At 35.3% G+C, this 18,863-nt stretch overlaps 1 protein-coding gene across 6 annotated transcripts in view; it reads right to left on the bottom strand.

The window, feature by feature from the left end:
• NOL4 (nucleolar protein 4) overlaps positions 1-18,863 on the bottom strand; it is a 400,768-nt gene that overhangs the window by 101,921 nt on the left and 279,984 nt on the right. For 4 of the 6 annotated variants that reach the window (XM_004273705.3, XM_049697978.1, XM_049697979.1 and 1 more), the window contains exons 7-8: positions 9,051-9,230; positions 8,130-8,321 (exon numbers count right to left, since the gene is read on the bottom strand). In XM_004273705.3, coding sequence (XP_004273753.2) covers positions 8,130-8,321; positions 9,051-9,230 — 372 coding nt within the window. The remainder of the gene's footprint in view (positions 1-8,129; positions 8,322-9,050; positions 9,231-18,863) is intronic. The other 2 variants (XM_049697981.1, XM_004273706.3) reach the window with 1 other exon arrangement.

The raw sequence follows: 18,863 nt of genomic DNA, 5'->3' as shown, positions 1-18,863 counted from the left end.
TTTATATTTGTTATTTCAAGTGTTGTTTTCATGTAGAAGTGCTATTTGTTTCCATTTTTCCCATGAGGAATCTGAACTACAAGAGATACAAGGTCCACAAGTAACAGCTGATAAAACATGGCTAAGAACCAAGATCCACTGACTAAAATCAGGGAGCTTTTCTTCAGATTTGCTCACCAATGCTGCTAATTTTCCAGTGTCTCCTTCTGGGTTGTTTCCTATTTCTTAGAGTACATTTTAGTTCTTCCCAAAAACAGCTTGTCAGTGGTAATTTCAGTAGTTGTCTGAAGTATTTTTCTTCCTCACTCTGGAGGTAGAGTTTAGCTAGGCATTGATTTGTAGACTAAAAGTAGTTCCTCTAAAAAATTCTGAAGACTTTTTTCTCAGTATTTTGAAGATTGTCTTCCGACATCCATTTTGAGGACAAGTATTACGTTCAGTCTACTTTCCTGTTTTAGATAATTTCTTGTTTCTTCCTGGTGACATTTAAGAATTTCTTGGGTCTGCTGCAGTTTTGCCTTGATGTACATAGGTGTGACTTTGTTTTTATTTGTGCTGCTCAGGGATGGTCTGTTTCTCTGTTCTTAGTATTCATGGTCTAGTCAATTCTGAAAAATTCTTCCTCCTTTTTTGCTTGAATATTGTCCTCATTCTCTCTAATTCCTCCTTTGGAATGCCTATTAGATCTATATCACTCTAGTCCCCAAGTTAACTTCTTTATCAAATTCCACTTCTCTTTTTTCTGTCTGTGAGTAATTTCCACAGTTCCAATGTATCAATTTTCTCTTTGGTTGAATCATCTGCTATTATCTGCTTATCTGCTATTTAACCCATCTAGTAAGGTTTTAGTTTCAATGTTTATAATGCCTGTCATTTCATGTTTTGAAGTTGTAATTTGATGCTTCCAATTCCCCTTTAATGGAAGAGCAGTCCTTTCCAGGGTCCCAGCTTTTTATACAGTTCTCAGTTCATGTTCCTGCCTAGTCACAAACCCAAATCCCCATCTCCTGAACTTGAATTGGCATTCAAATCCCAGCCCTGATCTGTTTGGGCTTAAATTCACTTTTTCTATCTTCCTACTCTGTTACCCTATCAAATTAAGGGCTTACAACTCTGGCTATGAGTTTGCTATTAATTTCAAGGCCTGGGAATTTCCTTTTCTTTCTTTTGAGCTTATATAGGCATTTAAAACTTGTTATATTTTACTCAGGGTTTGTATGTATTTGTAGAGGGAAGGTGAGTGGGGTGTGTGAGGGGGTATTCCATGAGACTCAGGTCAACATTTTGCTTAAACTAAAAGATCCACTGATGAGTAACTCTGAAAGCACGGATGGTTGTATTCTTTACACTTTAGTTATTCTTCAATTTTGGTAAATAAAATAATTTAGTAAATAAAGAGAGAATAGTACCCATGAACCCTGAGTCAGGAAAAATCAAGTGAACCAAGAGAGCACACACTGAGGGAAAGAGTAGCAGTTCCCTGTGATGACTGAGACATTAAAGGAGATAATTGAGCATATTAGAAGAAGGGGTAGAAAGGGGCCAGATTATATGCTAAACATTTTATTTACATTATCACATGTAATACCTCGAGAGCCCTCTCCTTTAGAAAAATGGAGCCTCAGAAACATCACATAAAATTGTACAGGAATTGAACCTAGGTGTCTCAGTTTCAAAAGGGCATACTGTAACACACTATAGTAAGACATTTAGAATTTGTCCTGAAATGACAAAAGTTTGACAGTATCAAAGCCAGAATTGAGGAAGACTACTCCAGGAGCAAAGGCAGATTTATAATAAAGCCAATGAAGTCCAGGCACCAGGGTTCTTCAACTGGATGGGACTACTGGAGTTACTGGATGTTGTAAGTATTCTAGTATTTCTTCTTTTTCTGAAGAAAAATATTTGAATCTTCAAGATTTCTCTTTTTTAAAAAAAATATTATGTGTGGCTTTTTTCTAACTGCAGATATTCATCCTTCTACCTAACTTTGTGCTCATAATTTTATATTACTTTTCTTTTGAAAAAAAGGTCCCAAATTTCAAAATTTTCAGGTGCAAATCCTAGTTCTTTCTCTGCTTATGAATTAGAGGGTAGTATAAGATGGAAGTACGTAGTTGAGTTAGAAGGATTATGCAAGGGTATAGGTATGAGATTTGAAAGGTTAGAACTAAAATGATACCTGATAAAGTTCAAACTTATGGGACTGATTTGGGAAAGACAGCAAAGGAAAAATAAACAGAATTTAGCCAGTGGTAGAATGCAAGTCAGGGGTATAAGGAGAGTCAAATCTCTTTCCAAGTTTATGAACACTGGTGTACATGACAACAGTGGTGCGATTGCTGGAAATAGATAAGTCAAGAGGAATTTACTGTTGATTTGGTAGATGAGGTGGAACATCAGTGGAGAGAATGGGTGATAGAGAATGCAGAGAATTCAGTGAGGATATAACAACACATTTGCCTAGCATCTGACTAGAATGTGGAATGAAATACCAAGGCTTTGTATATGACTGGGATCTACTTTGAGAGTAGAGTACTGTATACAGGAGTAGACCTCTGCAGCTGTGGAGAGGGTAATATGCGGTACATGGCCAAGCAAAGAATCTTAAGAAAAGCCTCAAATCAAGAAAAAGGTACATGAATAGAAATAGAAAATAGAATCTTAAGAAAATGGGGTGATTTATAGTTGAGGATGCAATTTTTGGATTTGGTGCAAAGGTAGTCATGTGATCTTCATAAGAACTAATTCAATATAGTGGTAAGAACCAGAGTCTGAATTTAAGGGATTTGGTGGGAGTTGGTGGTAACAGGTGTAATCTGTGAGTATAAAATATTTCAGTAAACATGGCAAAGAAAGATGGATGCATTGAGTCCTCAAAGAAAGATTATAGAAGTTATGAGGTTAATTTTTTTTTGAATTTGGACACTTTTTATAAGCAGAAGAGAAGAAAAGGGAAAACTCAGTGAAAAGGGAAAACTGAAAATAGGACCATTGGGATGGTCGAAGAAGCCATGTTCTGAAGGAGGTGAAATGACAGGGGAGCAGAAGTGAAGCGTTATCCAGAGCAATAAGACCAGGACACTTCCTCTGTAAAGGCAGCAGGGGATACTTGAAAAATTGTAGGTGATTGTGAAAAATTTTAATATAGCTTGTGCAGGCTCTTTGAGTGAAAGTAAAGACTAAGAAATATCTATGCTAATAATGGCTAGAGTGATACAGACCACTGAAACTGAGAAAGCTAAAGAACTGTGAGTGCAGATTAGCTATCAAAATTATTAAGAAAGGTATTATAGGATGTAATTAAAAAGAAATACTATGAATAAAGAACTTAGAGGATGGTATGAACGTATCCTGGGGGATGGTAGATGACATTTATAAAAGAGAGGGCAAAAATTGGTACAAATAGCAGGTGGGGAATCCAAACTAATTAGCATCAATTAAGTTAACTGGTCACAAAGAGAGAAACCTGTACAGTTGTGCTCACGATGCATGAAGAATATTGTGAATAATAATGGTTGCACAGGTATAAAGTTTTAAACCAAGATCTTGTATGAAGGGCTCAGTATATTTCCGATCAAATTTTTAATTTAAAGAAGCACTTTAATTCATTTTTTATAATAGCTCTATTTGCTAAAGAATGAATAGTGTCACTGTAGCTTTTGCAATGCCTATGATATCTATGAAAGCTGTGAATTGAAGACGAGTTCTGATCTCTCTACTTTAGTCTGCATCAGACAAGTAGAGGCAAAGGATGTTAAGTAGTCAAATTCCCTCAAAAATGTACCATTTCCTAAACATTAACCATTTATTTTCTAATGAAAGAACTGTGAAATAAGAAGGTCAGATATCAAAATTACTGAGGAGGGTATTATAGGATGTAATTAAAAAGAAATACTATGAATAAAGATCTTAGGGGCTTCACTGGTGGCGCAGTGGTTGAGAGTCCGCCTGCTGATGCAGGGGACACGGGTTCGTGTCCCGGTCCGGGAAGATCCCACATGCCGCGCGGCTGGGCCCGTGAGCCATGGCCGCTGAGCCTGCGCGTCCGGAGCCTGTGTTCCGCCACGGGAGAGGCCACAACAGTGAGAGGCCCGCATACCGCAAAAAAAAAAAAAAAAAAAAAAAGCATGAGATTTAATTCTTCAAACAAATATAGTCAAATAAATAATATTAAAAAGCAAATTAATAGGTAATTTTTCAAGTGGCTGAGTTTATTGAATTCAAATATCTAGGCCACTTGATCTAACTTGATATAGTGTCAAGATATGAGATACAGGAGGAAGGATGGACAGAAAGTCTCTTAGACTATCTCCCCCAAATATTTTCATTTGAGTTCTATAAAAATACATCTAAATATATGCAGCATGGTGAAAGAATCTCTAAACAATGCAAACTCAGAAAATAAAAAGAGAATCATATCACATAACACAAATAATACTTAGGTATGGGGTAACCTCACCTTGTTTATAAAGCTTTCTTTTTATGGCTTTATCTATTATAGGTGTTCTTGAATTTAAGATCAGGACACCTTGGAGAAATACATTTCTTTTCTGAAACAATCAACAAATATTCTTCAGAAAATTAGCTGAAGTAATTTGAGAGTCAAAGCTGCATAATAGAATCAATAATGATTTGATATATTTGTCTAAGGATTAATATAAGGGCTGCTTAACTCATTGGTTCTTAAAATCTAATGAAAACTAAGACAGTACTCTGTATCAAACTTATTGGATTTATTTTTCATAAAACATATCCTTTTATGTTCAACACTGAAGAATTTATGATTTGAGATGATTGGGAACACTGAATTAGTGAAAGTGTGTAGAAAAGTATCATAATATGGTTATTTAACTTCATGCATTATAGAGACTGTTTGGAGCAATGACAAACATTTCGGCTACTTCAGCAATTAAGACCTTTGGGGTCTTAATAATTTCAGTGAAATAAGAATGCATAAATATATACTCTAATATTTGTATGCATTCAGTGAAGTCAATGAAAAGTACTTGTGTTGTAAATTCTTAAGGGATAGTGTAGACTAATTAAACATGAATAGACTTTGTATTAGCAGCAGAATATTAGAGTGAATGTCAACACTGTCAAGTATAATACTAATATAAGTTGTGATAAACCACTTCTATGGGAATATCTCTTTGAATTTCTTAATCAAAGTCAGTATGGAACACATAATTCAATATTTTGTGTTTTGCTTTACTTAAAGAGTCTGCTGGATTAGAGATCCTAAGTAACTGGATGAGCTAAGCTTGCTGAATGCCACTTTCATTTTATAATACGGAGTCCCCTATCAAATACTCCTACAATTCTACTTTACAAATATATTAAAAACTTCTCTAGGTTGCTTTGTTGACTTACTAAGTACTACAAAATAATTGGCATGTAAAGATAATCATATATTAAAAATGATACATTTTCTTCATGTCTACCTACAGCAAAAAAAATATAAGAAAATATTTTTTAATGTTTCAATTTTTTAAAACCATGGATATTATCTTATTTTAAGATTTTAAATTATAAAGGCAAAAAAATATTAATGTACAATATTTAGTTGTAATTACTATCTGCCCTAGTCATGCCTTTTCCTATTTGTTCCAGGTAAGGATGAGTGTTCAAAATGATGACATGCTGCATGACAATGAAGTGATACATAAAGCCAATCAAAATTCCAAGTGTTAACTAGATGGCAAATTTAATTTTTATTCCAATAGTGCATTACTGAGCAATGTATTTTTTAAAAATGGGCTAAACTACAATATCAATTTTCATCTGTGTTGTTCATTTAACATTTATTTATATTAGGCCTTATATTATTATTTAAGCAGTTCACTTCCCACAACTTGTAATCTCAAAGAATCATGATGATCAGGGAACATGTTAACTTTTCTTAATTAACAAGTCAGGCATCTTTTGTATTTCTCATTACTTTGCATGATGTTATGCACATTATACATATATTGAATAAGTGAATAAAAAATGAACAAATGAAAATTATTAAATATGAAATACAATAGCATTTCTTTACAGCATTATTTCCTTCAAGATTAGTTTGTAAACCTACTTGATTTTATATTAACTTTTTGTCTTTCTCTATGCATAGCACAAAGTTTACATCAAATAGATGTTCATATTTGGTAAATAAATATAATAAAAAACCTGTGATTATCTCAAATACATCTTTGAGAAATTAAGAATTCTACATGACAATGATTTTTTTCTTTTAAAGAATTATTAATAAATGGAAAATAAGATAAATTTTACCAAAGAAAAGAATCTCTAAATAACATTAAAAGATTTAGAAGAAATAGTAGTGCCAGATGCTGGTAAAATAAAATCATGGTATATAACATTATTATCTTTATAAGAGGAAAGTATATATTGTGCATTGTGCACTGAATGAGACATACTTAGTTTCTACTGGAATTTTACAACAACTGCCAATTTGATGATGAACCGATGTCAAAGCCAGGATTCTGGGCTTTTATTCCTGGTTAGATATCCTTTTTGTCTGTCATCTTTCTCCTATTGGGTGACAATAACTTTTAAAGAATTCAATAATGGGGGAAGTAGCTGTATTTTCTTCAAGCAATCTCTCCTCTCTGATACCATACCACCTCAACTGTCATAATTTAATTTCATCAGGCACAGCTATGCTATTTTATTTTAAAGTAATTTAGGTACAGCAAACTCCAACTTCAATATAGTTATTCTAAGAAGTAAGCAAATTCTTAAATGTAGTGTTCTGTGATTTTATAATACAAATATTTTGGGTAGCTTTTTTCAGACGATGGATTAAATAATATTTGGTTGATTATATTTTCAGAGTTCAGATTTATTGAGTGGTTACTATGTGTCAAAAATGACTTGTCGAGCTTTACATGACAATTTCTATAATCCTGTCAGCACTATAAATTAGGAATTATTCTCATTTCCAGAGGAGGGACCTGAGCTCAGAAAGTTGAAGCACCTTGCCCGGGTCACATAGCTACAAACTGGTGGACCCCAGAACTCCAGACCAAGCTCTCCAGGGACCGAGCCTTGTGTTAGTGACCATCTTGGCAGACTGCCTCTCTATAAGAAACAGTCGTTTTTCTTTTAAAAATATCAAAGATATTTTTAGAAGCCATTGTAGAAAAATAGATAATATAGGAGGTATTACTTGTTATTCATTTCATTTATATCTGGAAAACTATTTCTCCTATTGGCATACTCTGAAACCTCTCCTATATCTATACCAACTCCTGTTCCATCACACCTAATTAACTGGAGGCACTGATCACAAGCACGAAGAGTCCTGGTTTCTATGGAGCCTTCTCAAAAGTACAATGAAAATAGTTTCAGAAAATTTCTAATACATGTCCACTCAAATACATAAAAATATAAAGAAAGTTTTAAAATACATTGTAAAAACTACTTCTAGTATAACAATTCCATCAAGGTAAGATAGAATAAAGGTCAAATAACACTGTCTAATTTCTACCCATAAATATCTAACACTGGCATGATATCATCCATCTACAAAAAGCCCAGCTGAATCTAAACGCTCATGTTAACCATCCACAAGACAAGTAACAAATATACCGAGCACACAAAAGCCTTATTTTTCACATAAGGATTTTCATTCCCTGACCTTTCTTTTCAAGGCCTGCTATTTGTTAACTGTTGGTATGAAAATAGTATTACTTGGATGGATCCATCCATTTCCTTTTGTCCCAGAGAAAGCCATTCTCACAGGCCGTCTAAAGCAACCACGGGTGCTTCAGTTCAAGACTTGAATAACCTTAGATCTGCTTTAGCAGTAACAGAAAGGAAACACACAAGAATGAGATGCTGGCTCTCACTGCTGTTCACTCACATGACCCTCATTTCCTAGGACATGGTACCTAGGCTTGTGAGCACTGGTCTCACAAGGTGTGTCTTATTGAATCAACAAAGGGGATAAATACTTCAGGAAGATGAAAAGGAGAAAAAACAAACAAGCAAACAAAAACCCCTTGGACCTGACGTTATGGAAAAAATTAAAAAGACACTAAGATGAAAAAAAAAATTGTGTCATGGTTACATGTGGGATTTGGATGGAATCTAGGGCTGTGTTTTAATTCAAAACTCACCATCTCAAAACCACTTCTTTTCATCCGCCTGCAGGACTTGAGGTAAGTACGTATGCGTTTTCGGGCACGCTCTTGATACTCAGGGAATTGTCGCCTGCATGAGTCAATGATAGCCTGGATCTTTTCTTTGGGCTGCTTAGAGATTGGGACCATTCGGTCCAAGTTTTCATCTACAAACAGCCTGACAAACATCTGTTGGCAAGAGGGAGACAGAGGAGAAGGGTTTGGAGGGCTGCTCTCTGCTGTTCCTAGCTTCCTGTCTTGATTACTGATAGGAAAATAGTCTTGTCTGGTTTATGCACTGGAGAACTTTGCAATGGAAAGCCAGAAATTTTAAGCAAACACCTTTTACAGACTTTCTAAATGGTTGGGTTAAAAAACAGAGAGAGAAAGAGAGAGAGAAAGGCAGACAGACAGACAGACAGAAAAGTATAGACTATTGCGTAGAAAAAAATCAAGAAATAACAGTAGACTGTGACGATTGAGCACCCCATATAATTCTCTATTAATAATGTGACTGTTTACATTGCTACATGTGCTACACTGCACAGTATACTAATCTTGGAAAACAAACAATTGACTCTTTTTTCATGCATAATTAGATAAGCTGGGAAAGCAAAGAAAATAACGGGTGACGGGCAGACGCTTCTGAGGGATAAGCTGAGGCTCCCTTCATCCGCTAGGTAAACATGCATACTCACACAGCACAAGTGCAGTTTTCAGCTCACGTTTGGCTTTAAAATTCTAAACAAAACACAGCCATTCTGGTGTCTGGTTGGCTAAGAGTGTTTCATGTACTTTTTAAATCCTTCTGTAAATTAAACAAACATGTCTCTAAAGTAGCCACAGTTACCAACAAGCAACAACATGAAAGTGAAGTGGTAAAAAACTCAGCCATAATGGTAGGGTGGCAGGACTCACATTAAAAGCTTTCAGACGCTCGGCCTCAACTCCATCTGTCTCGTTAACTTTCTCAGAATCTTCGTGGTCATCGTGGTCATCTTCATCCTCATCTCCCCTGTTTAGGGACAGGTCCTCAGCACCTCGGTCTACACTCTCATTTTTGCCCGAGTCGTAGCTTGAATAGCTATGTGCAGGGGACTGAAAAGAAAATGGGAAATTGCTGCTTTGAAATTCCTTGCACAAGCTTATAAATTTTGTTTTATTTTTAATGTCACTCATTTCTCAAAAATCTGGTTTAAATAAGTTGATAATTCTAGAGCTGTGGCTATTTTAATTTAAATCAAAATTAGCTTAAATGAAATCAAATTAAAAATTCATTTTCTCAGTCACATTTCAAGTGCTTAATAGCCACAGAGTACATTTCTATAACTGCAGAAAGATTTATTGAATGTAGCTTTTTGAGAGCAATTACTGTTTCCATTCAATATACATATTCCAAAAAAAACCCAACCTGTACTCAGTTTTATAAAAGAATCACTGAATCACATATTCTTTGAACTAGAAATGACCTCAGAGCTTAGTCAGTCTAACTGCATTAGTATTCTTGAAACAGATAAGGAAACTGAGGGGTAGGTATATTTAATTGATTTGCCCAACAAGGACTATAGAAAATACTGATACTAGGACTGCTAGGAAAACATGCTTTAAAATCAGTTTATAATTTGTCTATGAGTCGAAAGATAGCATCTGATTTTGGTTTAGAAAAAAGCAACTAGGTTTCCTCCTAGCCATTTGTTAAGCTTAGTGCTCTGTAATTTACAAGAGAAGATGAATGCCAACCAAGACAATTTTCACAAACGTTGGTAATTGTGTCCAAGACCAACCATTGGTCCTGCTGTGGTAGCTTTTACTTGTTTGTTAGCCCAGCACCTGTTCCTTTCAGAATCAGCCCCTGCTTTGCCAGGTCAAAGTGCCAATCCTATGGGCAACAACCTCCTCTCCCCTAGGCATGAGTGCCTTGACTTCACCTCCAAGTGAAGAAAGTGTGCCTGTAACTAAAATCAAGTTGAATCCAGCAGAGCTAAGCGGAATAGAAATAGACCTGATAACATCATTTGAGCATCTAGATTCAACTGTGCCTGAAATTAAATTAACCCATGGACCTTTCAGCTGTGTGATACTATATCCTCTCCATCTCCCCACTTCATATTTTTGCTTAAATCTGAATTTAGATCATTTGCAATGGAGCCTGGACTAGTACAGAAATCAATCATTACAAGGTCAAATTAATAACCCAAATTTCACATATGATGACTTAGATACCCAGGTGGCCCCAGCTAAATAGAAAACAATTCTGTAAACAAGAGCAGCTATCTTCAAATCTATCAACATAGTCTAATGCTTTTGAAAGCATTTAAAATGGGAAATTTTAAATCATCAGCATTCAAAAATGCCTCCATACAATGATAACATATGTGTTGCATGCTTTGAGGATTGCACTAATATATTATTACTACATAGTCAGAGGGGGGATAACAAAACTAGAATAGGTCACTGACATTAAAAGTGAAAAAAAGGCATATTTTTATAGTTCAGATCATTAACAAGGTGGAATTACCTAATCAAATATAAGGCAAATATTCCGTAAGTTTGAAAAATATACTATATATGCTTTTTAAATGGCATGTGCAGTATTTTAAAGTGTTATAATACACTTATCTGGATGCAAATATGCTGGGCTAATCTATTCTTTTTAGATATGATGTGAGACACAGGAGCCAGCCATCTGCTACTAACAGTACCACTATGGAACCACGAAGGATTTATGGTCCTAGTTACTCAAGGTAAAGAAAACCCATCACAGATCTGAGAATATTCAGGATCTAAATCTAGAGCATAATCAAAGTGTTTTTCTTCTATGATATAAACTGAAAGTTTTGTAACACTGAATTATGTTTCTCAGATGGAGTGTCATTTCTCACCTATCTCACTGTTGAAGAACTAACTAGCTTTCAAGGTCAATCAGATTAAGTTCAATTTCCACAAAGATTCCCACTTCTACCTCAGTCAACTTCAATCTTTCCCTCCACTGTGAACTCTTAATAGCCAATGGCACTGGACACAGAATTAAACACCACAACTGCTCTCTACTTTTCTTTTCATGTTAATATGCATTTTCCTTCAAGCTAGACTGAGATAGGAATCAACATATAGTCTTCCACCTTTTCCTTCACAGCATCTAAGAAAGGTTCTCTACAGAGTTGGCACTTCAGACTGTAGCTTTCCTTTTACTACAAAGGCTTTGGTCTTAAAATATTGGGGAGTGAAGGTAAGCCACAGACTGAAAGAAAATCTTTGCAAAAGACACATCTGTAAAAGGACAGTTATCCCAAACCTACAAAGAACACTGAAGCTCAACAATAAGAAAACAACCTGATTAAAATATGGGCCAGAGACCTTAAGAGACACCTCACCTAAGGAGATATACAGATGGCAAATAGGCATATGAAAAGATGCTCCACATCGTATATCATTGGGGAAATGCAAATTAAAGCAACAGTATCACTACACACCTATTGAAATGGTCAAAATCTGGAACACTGACAACACTAAATGCTGGAGAGGATGTGAAGCAACAGAAACCCTCATGCATTGCTGGTAGGATGCAAAACAGTACTGCCACTTTGGAAGATAGTCTTGCTTTTTCTTCCGAAACTAAACACATTCATCGTATGATCCAGCAATTGTGCTCCTTGGTATTTACCCAAGGAATTAAAATTTTATCTCTACACAAAACCTGCACATTAATGTTTCTAGCAGCTTTATTCATAATTGCCAAAACCTGGAACCAAGACGTGCTTCAGTAGGTGAATGGGTAAATAAACTGTGGTTGACCAGATAATGGAATAATATTTAATACTAAAAGAAACGAGCTATCAAGCCATGAAAAGACACAGAAGAACCTTAAATACAAGTTACTAAGTGAAAGAAACCAACGGAAAAGACTATATATTGTATGTTTTCAACTATATGACATTCTAGAAAAGGCAAAACTAGGCGCAGTAAAAAGATCAGTGGTTGTCAGGGTTTAGGGGGTGGGGAGACATGAATAGATGGAGCACAGAAGATTTTTAGGGTGATGAAAATACTATGTATGATACTATAGTGGTGCATACATGTCATTAAACATTTGTACAAATCCGTAAATGTACAATACCATGAGTGAAACTTAATATAAACTATGGACTTTGGGTAATTATAATTCATCAGTTTAGGTTCATCAATTGTAACATGTGTACCACTCTGGTCAGTGATGCTGATAACAGAGAAACTAGGCATGTGTAAAGGGAAGTGGGAATATGGGAAATCCCCGTACCTTCCTCTCAATTTTGCTGTGAATCTATAACTGTTTTAAAAATAGTCCTTTTTAGGGCTTCCCTGGTGGAGCAGTGGTTGAGAATCTGCCTGATAAGGCAGGGGACACAGGTTCGAGCCCTGGTCCGGGAGGATCCCACATGCCGTGGAGCAACTAGGCCCGTGAGCCACAACTACTGAGCCTGCGCGTCTGGAGCCTGTGCTCCGCAACAAGAGAGGCCGCGACAGTGAAAGGCCCGCGCATCGCGATGAAGAGTGACCCCCGCTTGCCACAACTAGAGAAAGCCCTCGCACAGAAACTAAGACCCAACACAGCAAAAATAAATAAATAAATTAGTTAAACAAAAGACTAGTCTTTGCCAAAGAATGATGGAAGTTAAAAAAAAATAGTCCTTTTTAACAAATGGGGGAATATGGGTATTGGGGTGATAATACAGAATCAGACAATAATAATTACTAGAGGCCTCCTAATAACCCACATAACATATGGCAGTCATTGCCTCATAACCCTGTGCCACCTCAATAAATCTTTGGATGATCATACCCTAAACAAGCCTCCCCTTCAGGAACAATTATTTTCATATTCCATGTGTAAATCCAAAATATCCAAATTAGATCTTAAAAAATACAAAGATAAAGAATCACAACTTATGCCCTATGGAAAATATATACCTGCTTATCCTCAAAACACAGGTGTTGGTTTATGGGGGACAAGATTAGATTTTTGTCTTAGTTATATATTCCACTCATTCCTCTTGAGATAACATGCAACCGTCCTTAGCAAAGACCTTCTTGGAAATATATTGGCATTTTCCTTTTCCCACATTTCACACCTGAACAGAACTGCCAGCTCCAGACCTAGAAAAATTCTCACAGATAGGAAGCTTAACTTTACTTTTAAAGAAAGTTTGCTTACTCTGTGGTCAGAGAATTTCACCTCTTTGGTTAAATCTATTCATAATTATTTTATTCTTTTCGATGCAGTTGTAAATGGGATTGTTTTCTTAATTTCTCTTTCTGATAGTTTATTATTAATGCGTAGAAATGCAACAGATTTCTATATATTGATTTTGTATCCTGCAAGTTCACTGAATTCAGCAAGTTATTTTTTAAAATATCAGTTATTCATTACTGAATCTACTGGGCATTCTTAACATCATTAGAAGTGTGATTACCAGACACTGTGTGCCATCTGATGTGATGCAAAACGATGCAAGACGAAGCATACGGCATAACTTAAGAAGCAAGCTCATGAAAAAAAGAAAAAAGCATTTGAATTGAATCAAACCTAAGTCTAGAAACAGTGGTTCTCAAAGTGTGCCTGTTAGATCAGAAGTAACTGCATCTCCTGGGAACTTATTAGAGATGCAAATTATTGACCTCCATCCCAGATCACCTGAATCAGACACTTTGGGGCTGGACCCAAAATCTGTGTTTTAACACAGCAGTCCCCAACCTTTTTGGCACCAGGGACCGGTTTCGTGGAAGACAATTTTTCCACGGACACTGGGGTCGGGGAGGGGATGGTTCAGTCAGTAATTCGAATGATGGGGAGCAATGGGGAGCGGCAGATGAAGCTTCACTTGCTTGCCCACTGCTCACCTCCTGCTGTGTGGCCAGTTCCTAACAGGCTGTGGACTGGTACTGGTATCTGGCCCGGGTGTTGGGGACCCCTGTTTTAACTTACCTTCCAGGGGGATTCTGATGCAGCTCAAGTTTGAGAACCACTATTCTGAAGCTAACTTCCATTTATAGGAAATAGGCAGATAAAATAACAAGTTAAAAGACACAAGAGAAAGCAGACAGACAAATCCAAACTATGAGACATTGTGCAGGACAATTGACTTTGGTTCAGCAATATGTTAACGACACAGAAAAAAACCGTGATATATTAGAAGAGATTTAAAAGGTTTAATAAAATGAAATGTGTTGACTTTGTATCATGATCCAAATAAACCCAATGCAAAAGATAATTTTGAGAAAATTGGGAAGATTTGACAATGGATGAGGTTATTAGGTAATAACATTGAATACTTTGTTACGTATTAGATTAGATGTAATAACCTAACATTTGGTTAAGTAAATGTTTATGTAAGAAAATGTCCACATTTGTTAGAGGCAGAAATTGAGGAATGAAGGGATGAAATGATGTGGATATCTGGGATTTACTTTTAAATACTGCAGGAAAGAAAAGGAAAAGAGTGGAAAAAACTGTGGAAAATAAAAAAAATGTGGAAAATCTTAACCCCTGTTGAATTTGGGTGATGGGTATTAGTAGTTCTATGTATTATATCCTCTATTTTTAAATGACTTTAAACTTTCAAAATGAATTTTAAGATGTATAAATTTTGTAATTAGTTGTGGGGTTTTTTTTGTTTTTTTTTTTTTTATTTTTTTGCAGTACGCGGGCCTCTCACTGTTGTAGCCTCTCCCGTTATGGAGCACAGGCTCCGGACGCGCAGGCTCAGTGGCCATGGCTCACGGGCCCAGCTGCTCCGCGGCATGTGGGATCTTCCCGGACCGGGGCACGAACCCGTGTGCCCTGCATCGGCAGGGTGGACTCTCAACCACTGCGCCACCAGGGAAGCCCTGTAATTAGTTTTATATCTCCTCCATTTTGAATATATTTACATGACAGTCATTTATTCAAAAACATTTAAAGAAGCACTACTTAATACTTAGAGCATTGTTCTAGGCTCATAGGATTGAATGGATCCAAATTTTTTGAGGTCTGAAAGTTATAAAGTTTGGAGAGGCGGTGCATTTGAAAAATTAGTTAGAAAAGTGAATATTTAATTAAAATGAGAAAAACCACAATAAATTAAAAGATTCTAAAAAGCTTATAAATGCTACAACCATCACAAAATGTAGAAAAATAATATTTTAAAAATTAAATAACGCCCTGGCCCATCTCTATAATACTGTTTCCTTTCCACATTTCTTGGCTGCATGCTTTTTGATTGCTTCTTCATATGACAATGATTTTGTATTATCATATTCTATAAAGAGAATAGAAAAATAATTCAGTCTTTACTTCAGCATATCTGATGGAAATGTGTCTTTTATTGTTGATAGTTTCGAAACTTTCCTTTGCTCTTCAAATTAAATATTGCTAATATCATGCAAATTGTTACATTGTTTTCAGTTGGGGAAACCTTAATCAAGTTCCTTTAATATTTAGGCCATCTTAAGTTTTCTTGGGAAGTGACTGATGTCTTCATTAAAGTGACATTTATGAGTTTTATGTTTTCTTCATTGATATCAGTATCTTTTGTCAAATCCAATGTGAAATTTAAATCTTCTTCCAACTTGTTAATATAATTCATTTCTCTTCATTAAGTGTATTTTCCTTCCTCCCAAGGAAATACTGTCTTTAGTAAGACCTGGACATTTTCATTACAAGTCACTTACTAGTCAGTGTCAAAATGTTGATCGATTTCACTTCTTATTTTTGTTGATTTTTTTACACCCCATTACTATTTTTTTAAATGTCTTTATTGGAGTATAATTGCTTTACAATGGTGTGTTAGTTTCTGCTTTATAGCAAAGTGAATCAATATAAAGACAACAAAGCCTTTATATTTTTCAAATTAAGGGTCTGTAATTTCTCACGTATTTTATTCAAAAGGTCCAAAAGATCTTTCCACATGGCAATTGAAATGTCATAATTCCACTGTGTGAAGTGTACACAACGTATCTCTGTATTATTGCTTATGCATGTGAATTTGCAATTACACATTTGTATAACCAAGGATTGGTATTTGTTATTTTGTTTACTGGTTTACCATTATGTACATGATTTCCCAAGATTGAGATTAATTCTTCATAAGCAGTTTTGGATAAAGAAGTCACATTTGAGACTTCATTTTGACATTTTACAAGTGTTTGTCCAAAAATTAATAATTACTTTGGAGAGTCTCATAAAATTTTAGTTATATGAAAGTCACTCCATTTCATAACATCTGAAAGGAAATCTCTCTCACTTAATAATTTAAAAAAACATAGCTACTTTTTTGGCGCTTCAAAATGATATTAAACCTTTTTTTCAAGCTTGTTCTTCAAGGTATTAGTTGGCTAGCAGGTGGTTCTCTCATTTGGCATGCATCAGAATCACCCAAAGGATCTTTTCAAATATAGAGCACTGGACCCCATTCAGTAGGTCTGGAGTGGGGCCCAAGAATTTTGATTTCTAACAACTGCCCAGGTGATGCAGATGCTGCTAGTCTTCATCCATTTGAGCTGCTATAACAAAAATACTACAGATTGGGTGGCTTAAATGAAAACACTTATTTCTCACAGTTCTGGAGGCTGGGAAGTCCAAGATCAAGCAGCCATCAGATCTGATGACTGATGAGAACCTGATTCCTGGTTCACAGGTTACAAAATTTGTCAACAAGAAAAATAAGATTATGGTTAACTGTTTAATGTCTAATCAAAGCATAACTGTCAAAAAATTTTAAATAAATGCAAATAATATTATACTATTAAACTAAATAATGGATATTCATTAAATATCTAAATCATTTCCAATTAAGATAATATAGTGAAACATTAAATGCTAAACATAAGTCTATCTACTTTTGGTTTTTAAATTTTTACAGAGAGACAAAAAATACTTGGGTTTATTAACAAAATGACCTGTCACATTAAAAATTGTACTATAGGGCTTCCCTGGTGGCGCAGTTGTTGAGAGTCTGCCTGCCAATGCAGGGGACACGGGTTCGTGCCCCGGTCCGGGAAGATCCCACATGCCACGGAGCGGCTGGGCCCATGAGCCATGGCTGCTGAGCCTGTGCGTCCGGGGCCTGTGCTCCACAACGGGAGAGGCCACAACAGTGAGAGGCCCACGTACCGCAAAAAAAAAAAAAAAAAATTGTACTATAAAAACATATCTCTAAAAACTGTAAGTTTTTATAATTATGTATTAATAAATTTGGTAACCCACAATGTAATGCTAATATATAATAGTTCACAATTGCCTACTACCTAGTTTTCACTGGAAAATAAAGATTACTAATAGTAAAAAGTTTATTGTGCACACACCAAAAAGACAGTTCTTGAACTGAGAACACTCAAACTAAAACATGGAATGAGGCTCAGGGGGATGTTGTTACAAGGCATCTTATATAGTAGGGAGGCAGTGATTATTTATTCTTCACAGTGGTTATATTAGAATTTTCCTTTTTAAAAAATATTTTTTGGGCCACACCACACGACATGTGGGATCTTAGTTGCCCAACCAGGGATCAAACATGTGCCCCCTGCGGTAGAAGCACGGAGTTCTAACCACTGGATTGCCAGGGAAGTCCCTAGAATTTTCTTAAATGATAATGGTAGGGAATCAGGTAATTGTTACCTCATTTCAATTTTGGGTAACAGTTTAAGTTTTGCTTATGGTTTTTCAGAGACACAAGTAAGAAATGACCCAGGTCAAGTCAGTCTCGCAAAATAAGCTAAATTAAGTTTTGCTTGTATGACTAAAGTGGTCTTGTCTGCTCAGGAAATTTTCAAGGTTGGTTCCATTTTATTTTATTTTTTTATATTAATGAGATAGTGTGCATTCTCTTTTTATAATTTATCTTTGAAATCTAGCATGTTTTACACTTACAGCCCATCTCAGACTAGTCATATTTCAAGTGTTCAATAGCCACATATTCTACATTTGTATATATTGTAAAATGATCACCAAACACTACCAACTACAGAGGAACTATTTTCATAAGACACAGAATCTTGGTTTCCTAGGCAGATTACATTAAAGGTAAAGATAAACCTTTTATAATCTTTTATTAAAAGCAGACCAATAATCTAAGAATTTTTGTGCTTTTTAACAGACAGAAAATTAAATCCTAGTTTTGAACTCTTTTTAAAAACACTTATAAATAAACCTATTCAATTTTAGCCAGCTTTGAACTCACACATAAAACTTCTTTTCTACAAATTTCTGTACCTTTCTATATCCATTCAGCTTTTGTCCTATCATTTTTTTTTTTTTGCTTTCTTATTCTGCAACAATCATTTTAGTTAGGAAAAAATTACTTTTTGTCCCTTACCAAAACAAAAAAGCAAAAAAATCCCAAAACCCAATAAACAACAACAACAAAAAACCCACCAAAAACCCAAAACCAAGCAAAAAAATGGCCTTCATACCTTACCTTATCCAAAAAACACATTCTATCTTCCTTACTTCCTTTTCATATACAGTTGTTTTCTTTTACCCTTATTATTACTATTAGTTTTATTTTACATATTGATTATAAATTTTAATTACTAGTACCACTGTTACATGGTGAGTCAGAAGTAGAAAAGGCAGTGATCTCTCTTGCTATTCTAAACATAAAACTTTTTATTCTGATGAATATAATTTAATTTATTCATGATAGGAAGTCATATATAAGAAGCAATTTTTCTGAGGATGGAGGGTCTTAGAAACATGCATTGAAATAATACTGAGAG

Source organism: Orcinus orca, chromosome 15 (genome assembly GCF_937001465.1).
Source record: "Orcinus orca chromosome 15, mOrcOrc1.1, whole genome shotgun sequence".
NCBI lineage: Eukaryota > Metazoa > Chordata > Mammalia > Artiodactyla > Delphinidae > Orcinus > Orcinus orca.
This window is presented reverse-complemented; position numbering and strand designations above follow the sequence as displayed.